The 15,545-nt window shown below is 54.5% G+C and overlaps 1 protein-coding gene across 4 annotated transcripts in view; it reads left to right on the plus strand.

The window, feature by feature from the left end:
* The window catches only part of SFXN5 (sideroflexin 5), a 112,586-nt gene extending 99,548 nt beyond the window's left edge, over positions 1-13,038 (plus strand). For all 4 annotated transcript variants that reach the window (XM_074332172.2, XM_074332167.2, XM_019712858.3 and 1 more), the window contains one exon: positions 9,895-13,038. In XM_074332172.2, coding sequence (XP_074188273.1) covers positions 9,895-9,972 — 78 coding nt within the window. In that variant the 3' untranslated portion in view covers positions 9,973-13,038. The remainder of the gene's footprint in view (positions 1-9,894) is intronic.
* Positions 13,039-15,545: the final 2,507 nt, after the last annotated feature.

Below are 15,545 nucleotides of genomic sequence, written 5' to 3' on the forward strand. Positions count from 1 at the left end.
TTCTAGGCAAATGTGGTCATTTGATAAAGAGTGCCAGTTCTCAGCCTTACGGATGCCCTGTGTATTGAAGGAGGGAGAAAGCACTGTTATCCCAAGGAGATGGGACATAGGAAACACACACCATCAGAGTCTACACATTTGAGGTGAGAAGTTCCTGCAGGGGCTCATCAGGGTAGATGTCCTAGAGGAGGGGTCATTTGTAGAACAGCTTCACACACACACAACACACATGCCACCCCACACACACACACACATACCACACACACACGTGACTTTGGCACCTCAAGGGAGACGTCCAGGGTCCAGTCTCCAAGCCCACGAGCTTGGCTGCCAAAAGAGGCTGGACCAGGGGATGTGAAGGTCCCCCCAACTCTGACAGCCAGTGTTCCCCACCTGGGAGCGCTTCTAATCCTGTTTAATGAACCTCATGTCTCCCCAGAGCAAGAAGCACTACCTTGGCCAAGACCCTCTCCCCACATCCCTGCCTGTTTCTGTTTCTGTCTATCTGTCTTTGTGCCTCTTTCTCCCTTCCTGGATTCCTCTCGGGCTCCCCGCCCAACCCCATTCCCCTCTCTTTTCCCCCACTCTTCCCCCGGGAGCTCGGGGGCTGGGGAACAGGGCTGCACATACAAGCCGGAGCCATTGTTCAACAATCTGTTTTTGTCTTCATCTTGTTGGCAGGCGGCAGGAGAGGAGCAAAAGGTTAATGAGGCACTGTGCAGCGGGATTACCGCGTGAACGGCGAGCGGCGGGCGGGCGAGCCAGCCATGGTGACAGGGAACTAATTAGGAGCAGTTTAACAGGAGGAAAAAGTGAAATCTCCTCTTCACCAACTGTCAATAATTAGCTGATTTGGTGAGGTTGAAATGTGTCCACAGGAAAAGTTGGGGCTCTTTTGTGAATGAGTGAGGCTTGGGGGAGTGGGGGCTCTGCCCCGTCCCTAGGTAAGGTTGGCGCTGGGGGTCCCCCCATGTCCCCCAGGCCTGCCCTCCTCCCCTCGTGATGGCATCCCTTAGCGTCAGCCATTCGTCTGACCTGGGTCTTGACCTCAAAGATCTCCGTTTCCCCAGCCATAAGCTAAGGTGTTGGGACTCATTTTATTCCTGGCTCTGCCCATTATGGTTCTGGAAATGAAACCAAGAGACCAGGCCCTGGTCCTTGATTGGGAGAGCTGACAGTGGGCTTTGTGACCTTAAGTCAGATGCTGACCCTCAGATGTCTTGTCTGCAGCATGGGTGGGCTCTCTGAGAGCCACCCTCTGGGGCCCGGCATGGCACAAGAATGGTGCCAAATGGTGAATGGGTAGACCCTAGCCTTCCTCGGAGCATCACTCACTCAGCTCCTTCTGGCCTCCCGGCAGCAGTAAGGGCTGGGATAGGAAAGATGGGGCGACGTGCTTCTGGCTGGGCTGCAAGTGGAAGAGAGGGCCCCAGGTATTTCTGTAGGGCTGGGGGCTGTGCACACGTGTGTGTCTCTCTTCCCCATATCAGCTTTGCAGGGGCCGAGTGGGAACCAGGCGTGAGATTCACTAGCAGCCAGGGTTGTATCATATTGGGCCTGTTTTCCCTGCAATTGTGCGTTCACTGGCTTCTGCCCTTCGGCCTTCTGTGACACCTCAGTTGGGGAACCCCTCCCACCCTCCCTCAGCCCCTCCAGCTTTTGTCAGACACCTTGACTGGAAGAAAAGACGTCATTAGAGCCCCCAGGGCTTCCTGCTTAGAGCCTCCCCGGCAGCTCTGCCAACCACCCCCCCCTCCCCGCAGCCCCGTTCCTCCTCACCTCATCTCTAGAGGGTCTAGGAGGGCACTAGAAGCATGTTCTGAGGAAGGCACAGGCCCTTCTCATGTCCTCACACCATTTATTCTTAGAGGCCAAGCCCTTGCTGTAGATGAGGTACCTGAGGGTCAGGCTGTTCTCCCTCCTCACGCCTTACCCCTCCCTTCTCCCCCTCCAGCTTTCAGAGCTAAGAAACAAAGAGGCACACCCTCCCTGCGTGGGAAAAGAGTATGGGTATTCCCAGTGGGTACCAGCACCTCTACCACCTCTCTCCCCTTCACCAGCCTTGGGGAAAATTATGGTTTTGCTGAACCAACTTGGCTGGGAGCTGTAACCCACCAGAAGCAAATATCCCCCCGAGCTGTGTCTCTTTCTCCGAGAAAGCATTTGAACTCCCAACCAAGAATTCGGATGAGTTGGGAATGGGCTCAGGTCTTCATTCAAACTGTTCTAGAAGTGACCCCTCCTCTAGGAAGTCCTCCCTGATGTGCCCCAGCGGGAACTGTCTCACCTCACACATGTAGCCTCTCGTGGTGTGTGTTTCCTGTGTCCCATCTCCTTCCTCGGGACAATAATCCTGTCTTCCTCCCTCAACACATAGGGTGACCCTAAGATGAGAGCTGGCGCTCTCTATCAGTCCCTAATCGGAGCATGGCTTACCTGGGCTCACCTTGACGGTGGTTCCTGCTTCTCTCATTCTTCCAGGGCTGATGTGAGGCTAGAGGCAATGCCTAGGGGACCTTATGTTCCTCCGAAGTCCACAGGTGTTCACCATCTCCCAGAGCAGGGGCCTCTTCCCCTCCAATCTCAAATCCATCTCCTATTTTGCTTGGAGATGTTTGTTTGGGGGTTTTCTCATTTACTGGTTTAATCAGTCCCTACTGAACTCCAAAGTGAGCTATTTTTGCTATCAGAAATCTGCCGCCTCCCCGCCCGCTGCTTTCTTGGAGTTTGCCCACAGGACCCCCCAGGAGGGATGGATGGGAATGGCAAAGCCACTCGGAGCCCAGGAACGCCAACGCCACCTGTCATGTTGCCTGTTCCCTACCCCACACCTGCACGTGCCCACAGGCCCACACTCAAGCACATGCTCGAATATGCACACACATACCCCAGTGACAGGCCTCAGCAGGGCTGCCTCTCAACCTGTCCCTCCCTGGTTCTTTCTGGGACCTTCTAGAACATCTAGATGAATTCAGGATAGGGAAAGAGGAGGCTTGGTTGTACAAAGCTTCTATTGAGAGGATTAAAAGCATCCATATGTGTGAAGTGTTTAGAACATGGCTGGCCCACAGCAAGGGCTCAGCCTTGTGAGCTGTGAGGAGATACTGGCAAGCGAGACTAGGCCTGGTCGCTAGGATAACCACGGAGTCCTGCCTTCCTTAAGCAGCAGCACATAGGTTTTCAAGCCCCCAAAGGGCTCTCCTATCCATTTCTTGACTTATCCTCATCCCAGCCCCAGGAGGTAGAAAATCTTCCCATTGCACATATGGGAAAACTGAGGCCTCTAGGCTAAGGATGACAGAGAATGATTCTGAAATTGGTCTACCAGAGGGCACCCAGGAACAGTGCAAAGCTCCAAAATGGGGAGGAAGTCTGAACATTCACTGGGTGAACATTGTACAGGGGAGGTAGAAAAGTATTAATATAAGACAGGATTCCTGCACTTGGGGAGCTTGGTTTAATTTTATTCGACTTTTATCGAGGACCTGTAGTGCACAAGGCACAGAGATACTGAGCTGTCTCAAGTAGCTCACACTGGGGTGAGGAAGGGGACCACTGCATTCACAGATGGTTAGTGTACAAATTGGCCTACGACTTGGGATGTGATGGAGATGGAAATAAGTGCCAGGGGCATCACAGGTGGCAGCATTGGATTTGGTCTGAGAAGATCAGGAGTGCTTCCTGGAGGAGGCAGACTTAGAAGATTAGGATATCGCTAGACTCAGGCCTCAAAGCCTAAACATACAATGTACTGGAAATGGGGAGCAGCCAGCAGGTGAGGAACCAGGAGAAAGTTCCAGAAGGCTTTGAGTGTTCAGCCAGTGAGTCTGATATTTATTGGGAAGGCAGTGGGAGCCCAGAGCCAGCACCAGGGGCCTACTCAGGGGTCCAGGTGCAGGCTTTGCTCTTCATCCCCAGCCTAACACCCCTGCCCACCACTCAGGATAGCTTCCCAAAAAATGGGGCCTTGATGTGTGTGTGTGTCTGAGCAGGACCTCGGGCCTGCCCAGCCCTGGTGAGAAAGGGTGGGATGTGGCTGCCCAGGAGGTAAGTTGGTTCCAGGCCTGGTAAAGGCCTCAGGCACACAGGGTCAGCCAGGTGCCAGCCTGGGTGTTGGACCCCATGTCAATGTCACCACCTGCAGACTCTCAGAGTCCCAGACCGTTGGCCAGGAGCAAGAGGCTGCTTTGAGTGGTGTCATAAGGTCACACTGAACACACCCCAACCCCCAACCCTGTGCCTTTGAAAAGGACGCAGAAAAGCCACCAGAAGAAAGGCAAGGAGGAGGAAGTGCTTTGTAGTAGGTAAAAGCCCCTGAGAATGGGGCACAGGCCAGGGATCCAGTTTCCTGTTTATGTCTCAGCACCTTAGCTCCAGGTTCAAATATGTAAACTATCCTAGCCGCTGGCTGCAGGTGTGTGCTCCCAGGCTGCAGAGGCAGAGGTGGCCCCAAATGCATTCCTGACTCTGGCCCCCCACCCAGGATGAGCCGGGAGACAGAGGCAAATAGCTCAAGGTTAACCCTTCCCGTACCACAAAGGAAGGCCTTCAGGCTGCTCTGGGGGACCCTGGGGCCAGCTGGGCCTGGGGTGCTCAGGGGAGGCTGGGGGCGTGGTACTAGAGGTGCTGCTGCATGTTTGCTGCCTCTGACCTTCGATGCAACCAGAGTCCTGGGATGTGAGGGACAGCAGAGCCGGGCCGGGTCTGGAGGATGGGGTTGGGGCTCTGATATCAGTGGGGGCAGCGATCCAGATGAGGCTGTCTGGGAGCGAGGGTGCAGGTTCTGCCTCAGAGACAGAGAATACCAACAGGGCAACACTGCTCATGTCGTAGCAGAGTGGGCATGTTCCCAGCAGGGGCTTCCCACGTCTTCCTGGCATCCCCCGTTCTGCGGAGGGGCGGTGGTACCATCAGCAAGTGATGATTGATAACTTCAGCTTCCTTGCAGGTGCCTGCAGCCCCCACCCCCAGGGCTCCGGCTCCCCATCCAAGACACCCCCTTCCCTCAAGGGCCCCTACTGACTGTCCATCAGATGCCTGGGGAAGAATCTTCAGATTCCTGCCTGTCCCCCACTGGCAGCCTAGGGCTAGGTCACTCCTTCTCCCTGTGGCCACTCCTTGCCCAGCCCCCTTTGTCCGGTCACCCTCTCCCCAAAAGAGGCCCCTCAGAGCTCTTGTTGTCGGAACCAAGCCGCTGGCCTCAGCCCACTGCCTGGGGCTCTAGCCTTTACTGAGCTGGTGCTGTACCTCTTCGCTGCACCCACTACTCCCACTGGGCCTTGGCACCTATCCTCCTTTCACAACCTGACCTGGAGCCACTGGAGCCACTGGAGCCACCACCCCATTTATTCTGCTGCCGATGTGGCACATACAGCCAGCTTCTGCTCCTTACCCATCAGCCCCCCCAAACAGCAGGCAGACCCCAAGAGAACAGCACAACCCTTTGTTGCTACCTCGGGGACCCCAGAGTTGGTTAGGGCTACAGCAGGGCACTCCGTTGCCCTCAGCCAGGACCTGAATCACATTCGTTTACCAGCAGTGCCCTGGATGTGATTTCCATGGAGGAGACAGCACCCCTATCTCAGGCAGGTGATCTTCAAGGGCGGGGGAGAGGGGCAGCCCAGGCGTCCCTGCCCAGCCCTCCTCGCTAGCCCAGTGGTGATGCGAGGACCCCCGGTAGTCCTGACACCCATGAGACTTCAAGACACCCAACCCCCAGCTGTGGCCAGAGAGCTGGAGGGGTCTTCCAATGGCCAGTTGAGTTGGCCCAGGTCAGAAGTGAGAGGCTGGGACTGGGGTCACTCAGCATTGAGTGAAGTTTAGGAAATCAGGACTCTGGAGGTCACCAAATCCCGATACCAAGACCAAAACCTCTTGGCCTTCTCTGGGACCACCCAGAAACCTCTGGTGTCCATGCTGCCTGGTATCTCTCCATGGCACCCTCTGTCACTGCTTCCACTCCTTGGGCCGGTCCCCCAAGGCCACCATCATGGGCTTGTTCCCTACGCCCGCCCCTCAGTGTGCCTGTTCCCCAGGCTGGCACCCTCCCCTTCCATCTGCTCTCCTGGGCAAGCTCCTCCACTCCGGGGGCTCCGGCTGTGCTCACACACCCCGGGCTCACTCTCCTGCCCAGACCCCTTCCCCGAGCTTCAGAATCCAGGACCTGTCTGCCTCTCAGATCTCTACGCCCGGGGGACTCAACATGGCCAAACCTGAGCCTGTCACCCTCCCACCTTGACCTGTCCCCCTCCCGTGTTCCCTGCCTCTGAGAGTGGCATCACCAGCCTCCCAGCTCCTGAGCTAGAATTAGGACTCATCCAACGCATAGTCATCCGCGATGTCTCCCTCTCACCCCCACATAGGATTGGTCATCAACTCCTATGGATTTCATCTTCAGAAAGGATCTCCAGCACACACCCTCCTCTCAGCTCCACTGGCAGCAGCAGAGGGCAGGACCTGGCACCTGTCTCTGATTCCCACAGCTGCCACCTCACCCCTCTAGTCCGTCCTCCACACCCACTGCCACCAGAGAGACCTTTCTAAAATGGAGCCCACCCCTGCTCAGAATCCTTCCATGGCTCCCAACTGCCCTCAGATAAAAGGCTGACACCTTCACGTGGTCTACAAGGGCCTGCCTGTCCCAGCCCCACCTCCGTTTCCTGCCACATACCCCATATGTCTGATATTGCCCACTCCAAACAGGCCATGCTGGCCAGCTAAATGCTTTTCCCTTCACCTAGCAAGCTTTTCCTGCCCTCTCATCAAAATCCCCTACTTTCTCCCTAGCCCACCTCCTCTGAGAAGCCTTCCTTCCTTTTTCTTTCATCAGTACATGGGAACCCCCGACCCCTCCCCAGTTTCCGTGGCACTTTTTCTCTCTGGGAACATCTGCTCTTATATCTGACTCCTCCCCTTGACTTTGAGCTTCTTAAGGGCATGGGCTGATCTTATCCATCCTTGTGTGCCCAGCCTCGGTGTATGGAGTTGGCAGCCATAAACACCTGCTGACTTGAGGGCTGACTGCATTGAAATGAGAGAAGAAGCCTTGAATGCCAGCTCTGTCCCCAAGCCCCTGCTCCTGAGCGCCTCAGTCACCTCCTCCCCCAGAACCTTCCCACTTCCCGCATCTCCCCCATGCTTCCCTCCTACCTGCCACCCTCAGCACAGTGAGGAGCCTGGGAGCCCTGGGTCTGTGACAGCCTCCCCTGGGAGGGTCCCGCGGCCAGTGCTCTCCAGGGAGTGGGTCGAGTGGGCCATGGCCCTGGCCTGTGCTCCTCCACCGTGGTGGAGAGCAGCCTCTCCGATTTTAATGCGGGCCTCAGTGCTTCAGTGAAAGCCGGCATGGGAAGTTGCTAATAATGGCACTAAAATAAAATATGCTACATCTGTTATGGGTAGCAGAACAAAATTAGCTGCTCACACCTCTGACATCCAAGATGTCTTAACTTAAAATACTCCTTGGCTTACTTTACATCATTTACTGATTATATTTAAAAGAAATACAATTTTGCAATTACTGTTCTTTCCAGCGTGATATCTATGCATCATTCTCCTTTTATGTTTATATATTTCTCCTTCATTAGTGCAGTCTGAAGGGTGATTAGGATTCTTCAAACATTTTACAGAGGTTAAACGTTGATTAAGATTTAATTATTACTGTAAATAGCTTGGAATGACATATGGTGCAAAAGCCTGACATATGTGCATTTGAATAAATGAAGTGCTATTTCCCAGGATGCCTCAGTAGCTGTTTAACAGCTTTCCCGAAGGGTTATGTTACACCTCATGGTAAGATTGCTGGGATGTTATATTTTGTTGGTTTTTGCAGCTGAAAGCTAAGAACAGTTTTCCAGTTTTTTAAAAACATTGAATATTTTAAATACCTAAATTGTTTTGCACAAATTTTTGCTAATTTGTCTAACTAGGTTAAACATTTTCAAAAGCATTTAGATTTTTAAGCGTGGGCGCTGTGCATTGTGTCAGTGGCAGCGTGGGGACGAGGGGAGCGGGTGGAGTGGAGGGGCCTCGGAGGCCAACAGAGGTGGGGACAGAGGAGGCGGTTTGAGGAGGGGGGTGGGGAAGAGGCCCAGGTCTCCAGCCGAGCTCCTGTCTCTTTGGCCCTCTCAACTGGTCAAAGCCTGGGTATTGGGGTACCAGGGACTACAGGGGAAGGGGCCCCCTTCTCCAGGAACTCTGGTATGCCCACCAGCTCTCATCCACACCAAATTCCCTCTTGTCTGGCCTCTGACGAGCACAGCCTGGGCATGCCTGAGCTCTTCGAAGGCAGAGCTGGTCTGTGGCACCTGCTGCCTAGGCCCCAGGGTCTCTGGCCGGAGCACCATGGGGTGGCAGTGTGGGGAGCTGGGTTGGGGCAGGGGTTGATTCAGTTCCATTTTAGATGGGTTGAGTTCAAGTGCTTGTGAGACATCCATAGAAAGGTCTAGTAGACAGTCAGTTGTGGGCCTGAGGCTCTTGGGAGAAACGTGGCTGGAGACTCCTCCAATCTGAGAGTCACCAGGAAGATTGAGTTACCCAGGGGGGGTGTGACAGGGAAGCGAGCCCAGCCAGACTGAGCCCTGGGGACCCTGAGAAGTGTCCAGTAGATGTCACAAAAAGGGGAGCAGCAGTGACCGTGGAGAGAAAGACTTTTGTGGAGTGTTGTGGGAACACAGGCCAGATTTGCTGTGGGTTGAAAAGTCGGTGGAAGGTGAAGAAGTGGAGACAGCTACTGTAAGACAACACCTTAAAGAAAGGTGGTTGCTGGGGACGGCAGGCAGTAGCTACAGCATGACACAGGGTTATGAGAAGGTTTTCTCAGATGGAAGGTTCTGGTCTGTGTTGAAATGCTGCTGGGCAGGAGTCAGTGAACTGAAAAGATGGGAAAGAGGGAAGACAGTCAGAGAGTGGGCTCCGGGAGTGAGCAAGGGGGAGATGGAGCTCATGGGGATCTGCTTCTGAAGGGAGGGATTGTTGCTTTGGGGTAGCAGGAGGGCAAATGCAGAGCAGAGTGTGGACACAGGTAGCTGGTGGGTTTGATGATGGGACACCGACGGTTCCTTCTGATGCCTTCTACTTTTGCCCCTTCGGTCCAAAGAAGGCTCATCTGCTCAGGATGAGTGGGAAGCTGAGGGTTTGCAGTGGCCTCTGGAGAATGGGAGAGGTGACCGGCCATGTGATCAGGGTCTAGGGATTTGCCTGGCCACTGCGAGGGTCCAGCCAAAGTCAGACAGTGAATGTTGCATGATTTCAGATGGTCAGGTTCAAGTGGAGACAAGGTGGCTGTATGATTGGTTTCCTGCATAGTGAACTTCTGCCAGTCAGGGCTGGAAGGACCTTGGGGCTAGGGAGTGGCTGAAATGATGGGCCCTTTTGTCCAGGTTAGAGGGGGAGGACGTGAGATGTTGGGAGTCTGGAGCCTGAGGTTTTGGAGGTCTACAAACAGGCAGGGAGCGTGAGTGAGGTGTTGGAAGGATAGAGGACTGTTGGGTTCAAGAGAGTGAAGTTTGGATATAAGGAGTCTGGATGGTGACCAGGTCCAGGGTGTGGCCCTGGGAGGCAGTCTGTGCAGTGCAGTGGGCAAGGTCATTGGAGATGAGAAAAACACAGAGCTCAGAGACCAGGGTATAGGACATTCACCCCCATGGACACGCTGTCAGAGGAAGCAGCACGACCTGGGCGGGAAGGGATACTGTGAGCCCCTGGGCAGGAGGGCAGAAAAGAAGGAAGATGTGTCATTAGAGGGCACATGTGGGTCCTGGCTGGAGTGCCAGAGGCGGGGCGGGGTGGGGGGAGAGAACTGTGGGTAGTCCTAGCTGCTACTCCCAGCTTCCCCACTCGCCTCTTCCCTCCTCTGTCCCCTCACCTTCCCTCCCTCTGTTCTCACTCTCTCCTCAGATCGAAACATCCCAGTTAGAGCCTGAGATTGCCCGGGCCACGAGCAGCCGGACAGTGGTGTACAACAAGGGGCTGTGAGTGGTGGCCTGCTGGCCTGGGGACGCAGTGTTGTCCAGGCCAGCAATGTGTGGACAGGGAAGGAGGATTAGGGGCTGCACCTGCAGGGAGGGGCACGCTGACCCCACCAGTCCTGGGCCACCTGGGGTGGGGGGTCTCCATCCACAGTGGTAGGGAGACTAATCTATTCACATGTTAACATAAGGGAGAGGAATTCTGACACATTTCCTATCAAAAATAATCAAGTGCATTTCTGGGCCTTACGTGGGGTTGTCAAAACTCTACTCCACACGATTCTGTGTGAAGCTAAAAAATTGTAGAGTGCCCACGGGGTAGAATTAGGATCCTTTTATACTTTGTGTTTTTTTATTTTTATTTTTTATCAGAATCAAGCCTTGGTTGCAGCTGCCCAGACTGGTTGCTGCCGGCAGGTGGACAGGTGGTGGGAATAAGAGTCCTGGGAGCTGGTTGGTTTGGTGGCTAGGCTGGTAGATTTAGGATATTACTGTGGCCAAAACCAATGTCTCCCTGGGCTGGGCGGGGGTAGTGAGGGGAGGGGAGGCAGTCTACACCTCACAGGACGAAGCAGCTATGACTAAGCTCCTCAGAAGGTGGCCCAGGAAATGAAGGAGCACTGGAGGCCTCTGGAAGTTTCCATGGGCATCTGGCTCTGAGTGTGGCCGGCCTTCATCCGTGCCACACTTGCAGAACCAGTTCCTCTGCATGAAGCCCAGTGATACACGGGCTGGTGTTTCCCTTCATGGAGCCATGATCCATTTGAGGCCCCTGAGATGACCCCAGCTCCAGGCAGGAACCCCCAAGAAGGAACAGTGTTAAGCCAGAGCCACGGGCATGCACCCTGGTGCATTTCTGCACTATGGAAGGTCCTCCTTTTGGCCACCTCCTTTTGGAAGATCCTCCCAGGCTGGAAGCTGGGCGTTGGGACTGGCGCTGGGCTGACTGCCGTCAGAGGGGTCTTGCCAGCCCCCGATGATTCCTGCCCCATCCCACTGCTTCCTGAGTAGAAGGGTCTCATGTCTGAGAGTTTGGAGGCCAGATCTCTAAGCACCTATCTGAGCGGAAGCATCAACCCAAGAACGGCAGGACTCAGCTCTGGCACTAATGGGCTGTGTGACCTTGGACAAATCCACTCCCTTCTCTGAGCTTTCACTCTCTGCCCAGAACCAGAGGACTGGATCAAGGGGTTCTCACCTGCTCTTCCAGCTAGACCTTGTATTGGCCTGTCCTGCTTAGATACTGGTCATTCCAGGCACATCCCAACGTGGACACTGGACTGGGAAAGGGGTGGGTCCCCTTGGGAATGACCAGGTGTTGGCCTCAGAACCTGGACCTTGCCTTTATGTACGTGACCCCACATCCTGGGAGCATTGACCTTTGCCAAACACTTTATCGTTCCGAAAGAGGAGGCAGTATGGATGCCTGGGACTGAGTAGGGGGCCACACCCACGTGCCACCTCTCACCCTGCACTGGCCTTGACGTTGTTTGCTGCTGGCTGTCGTCTTCTTTCCATTTGCAAGCCAGGAAAGAAGAGAACTCTTCAGAGGAAAGCAGGGCCTGACGTGGGGGTAAACAGGGTAACCCCCTCATTGGAAAGGCCCACAAAGGAGGAAGCATGGGTCTCAACGCACCTCTCACCTGACCCCAACTGGAAGGAGCCCTCGACATGCAGCCACAGGGCCTCCCCTACCCTGGTGACTCTACCTGGGGAGAGACCTGGCTGGAGGTAAATACATCACATGCAGGAAAAGGCCAGTGCAGGGCAGCAGGAGCGTGGCCACGGGCAGCTGTTACTGCGGTTAGGGTTGGGGGAGTTGTGGTGAGGTGGATTTCCGCAGGTATTGACACCATGCATGCCCCTAGAAGTCCTTGCTGCCGTCACCTCCTAGCCAGGCTCTGCAGGATGCTGCCCTGAGGGCCCCCCACTCTCCCAGGGAGCAGCCCACCCACTGCCCATTAGGAAGGAGAGAAGGCAGAGACAAGCTTGGAAGACAAAACAGAGGGAGGGGGTGCCGTGGTGTTGGAGGGGCAGGTATGTTTTAGCTATTCCCGCCATAATGTGAGTGTGCCAGTGACAGGGGCTGGGCATATCTGGGTCCTCTTTTGCAAAGTTCACTTCAAGCTCACCCTGTCCCTCCTCTCATTGGGTCTTATTCTTGTGCACTTTACTTTGGGACCAAAACTGTCCTCCCCAGCTCCACTCCCACCCCTTTGAAAGGCCTGGCAGAGATGGGGTCTGTCCAACTCTACCTCTGTGTTGGCTGCCCCAGCCCAGCCCCAGCCCTGTGGCCTCTTCATCTCATAACCTGCTTACTTTGTCTTCTGGATGATTTCTGGTCATGCTCGCAAATGTAATTTCAGGTTAGCTAAGGGGTGGTGGTGGCAAAGGATCCTTATAGCTTAGGTGATGGTGACAGAGATTCAGCAGGCCATGCTGAAGCCCTGGTCTGGCTGTGGAAAACACCATGAAGGGAAACTTTCAGCCAATATCCATCTTCCACTCTGCTGAGGCCAGAAGAAGGGAGGCCTCATGGAAAGATTGTTTTTTGACTGGGGAGGAGGCTGAGCCAGAACCCACAGTCAGGGTGGGGCTGTCTAGCCCAGCTGTGCTGGAATACAGGGCATATCTGCAACTGCTTCTCCAATCCTGGTGTATCTGCCCAACCCTACTCTAATAATTTCAGACATTTCCAAAGGCTGGGGGATGCCCTTCTCCCACTTCCAGTCAGCAATCTGAGTGTGCAGGGACCAAAAGCCCAAGATGTCAAGATGGCTGCTAAGTCAAGATGGCTGACAGACCCCTTTCCACTTCCTGATTGTGAGTGGGGGGTTGTTTCCTGTCCTGGGTCTCCAGCCTAGCAGAATGGTGGGGTCCTGAGAGAAGAATCCAGTGGACAGAAGCAAGGTGGTTTTCCAGCCCTGGGCCAGTGTGAATGAGGCACCAGTACACATGCCTTGGCCATATCCAGGTTACTTTGCAGTGTCTTTTTAACCTCAGAAAATTTCTCAATCTCTGTGATTTATGTAATACTAATGAACTGTGGGCAATAAATGATGGATTTAAAGCATCAGGGTTTGGCTTTGTGAATTGTGGGTGGGAGAGGTGGGGGCACTGAGTCACAGTGGGAACAAGCCAATGGGCTACCTGAGGATTTTGTGGGAAGGTCCCTGAGAAAGGTGCAGACACAGGCCTCCCAGGGAGGCCCAGAGGGAAGGAGAGATGAAAGGATGGAAGAGCATGTGAGGCCAGGAAGCAGGACAAGGGGTGAGTTGAAACTCCGCAGAAAGAACCCCCTTTACAGAGCTGTTGCTGAACTGGAGTAGGTAAGGGATTTTGGTAGATTTTCATGCTGATTATATCCAGGAGACTGGGAGGGGGAGCAGAAAGGGGGGAGCGGGTCTTTCTGGACTTCCTGGGGGCCAAGAGAAGCTCCATAGGGAGAAAAGGTTTGAGCCAAGTGGAAAGGTACCTACTGTCTGCAAACTGCCCAGCACAAGCCCTGGGAACTGTCCCTTCCTGACTCCTCCATGGGCTTTGGCTGCCTCTGGATAGTTCAGGCTCCTCTTCTTCCAGGCAGTGCCCAGAGTTCCTGAGGGAGTGAGGCCAGGCCTCTTCTCTGGGCCCTCCAAGCAACTTCCACTCCTGCAGGGAGAAGCTGATGGCCTCCCAGGGCAGGGAGACCATGCAGGAAAGGTGAGCTGTGTGGTTGAGAACAAGCCACCTGGGTTCCAGCCCCAGCTTGGCCTCAGCATGACTGTGACTTCTAGCCACTTGCTTTATTCACCCATTCATTCCGTCAGATGTTTGCTGAGTATCTTCTCTAGCAGAGCCTTGGTGTCCTTAGCTATAAAATGTCAAGAATAACATCATTCGCTGGACTGCTTGCTGTAAAGAGATTGGAGAGACCAGGTGAGGAACTCACTCACTCTTTTCCTACCCTCCCTGGTATGGGGGACGCTGGGTAGGAGGAGGGAAAGGGATGGGGGAGGGGACTGTTCCCAAAGTGATACTTACATACTTCCGGGTCAGGAGGCTTCTGGTCTCTGGGGAATTCCTTTGCTAAGAGCTCCACTGGTCACAGCCCCCATCGGGTGGGGTGGGCGGTGGGCGGAAATCCTTGACTCTTGGGACAGATGCAAATCCTTCCTGGGAGCTGTTTGTTGTTTTTAGCTGGTCTGGAGGCTCAGCTCCTGCCCAGCCCAGAGATCATTAACACTCCAAGAATGTGGCTTCTCCTGGCCCTCTCCCCACCTGCTGGCCCCTAGGGCCTCCCCCTCCTACTCAGGCCATGGTTAGGAGAGTCAGAATGCTGGGGGATGAGGGCAGTGATGAGTGACCCTCTCCCAAGGCTCTAGGGAGCCGGCCTCATTTTCAGATGGAGCTTCCCTTAGTCTCCTGGAGCTGCTGCTGTTCCTGCCGTCTCACCCGTCCTCCTGCCACGGATGAGCCCCCAAAACAGGAACCTCTTAGCCACTCCCCGCAAGGCCTAACCCCCACATTCCCATGCGTCCCTGCAATACCAAGTGTCTCTCAGAGCAGTGGTGAGAAGTGTTCCTTCTCCATGCCCCACTCTGAGATGAGGTAGCTGCTGGCGGCCTTGTCTAAGGTCAGAGCCTGACTCCTTCCCCACAAGGACACCTCCTCAGCCAGAGCAAGAATCTAGGGCCTCACCTTACCCCATTCCCTGGGCCTTGTGGAGGGGTGGAGAAAAGGAAGAAGAGAACAAAAGGGGGGGAAAGAAGATGGACAAATGGGCTAACAGGCAGAGGCAGTAGATGCGAGGAAGTGAGGGAAGGGAGCTGCCATTAGTCCCCTGGACACTTGAGCTGGTTCTCTTCACAGGTAAGCCGGGCAGAGGGAGGAACAGTACAAAAGCTCAGTGTTGTTAGAGAACAGAGGGCAAGACACTGGAGGTGAAAGTGTGCCAGCTGCAGCTGGGCCAAGGGTAGTTGGGTGCCATCAGAGGCTTTCAGTGGGGAAGTGGAGTCATCTGGCAACAGAGTGGAGTGTAGCGTGGACCCAAAGAAGACTGCTGGGGAGACTAGGTAAGAGGCCGCTGTGGCAGTCAGGGTGAGGGAAGATGGGGCCTGGACCAGACGGTGGGATGGGGATGGAGAGAAGTGAAGAGATCAAGACTGTTCAGCTCTTGGTGATTGATTGTGGGGAGGGTGGCAGAAAAGAGAAAAAGATGGCCCTAAGTTCCTGGCTTGAGCAGCTGAGGGCATAGATGGTGGTGCCATTTCTCAGTGCTAAGGAACAGAGAAGGAAGAACAAATTTGCAGAGAAGGTGATACATTCTGTTACAAATTAATAGAGGTTCCTGTGAGATAACCAAATTGAGATGTTAGGAGACAATGAGTATACTTGTTTGGCACTCAGGAGGCAGGTCGGGATTGGATATGTAGAGTGGCTTGTTATCCATTTATTTTATTGAGAGCACCTGGAGTTAAACTAACAGTGGTAGCCACTCAGGGGAGTAGGTGGGATGAGAAGAGGAAGACCTGCGATGGCACCCCAAGGAGTCCCCATCTCTAAGGCCTGGGCAGAGACGACAGGAGGCTGCTAAGAAGTTCA

This window comes from Rhinolophus sinicus, chromosome 2 (assembly GCF_057876585.1).
Source record: "Rhinolophus sinicus isolate RSI-liver-muscle chromosome 2, RSI-T2T, whole genome shotgun sequence".
Classification (NCBI taxonomy): domain Eukaryota; kingdom Metazoa; phylum Chordata; class Mammalia; order Chiroptera; family Rhinolophidae; genus Rhinolophus; species Rhinolophus sinicus.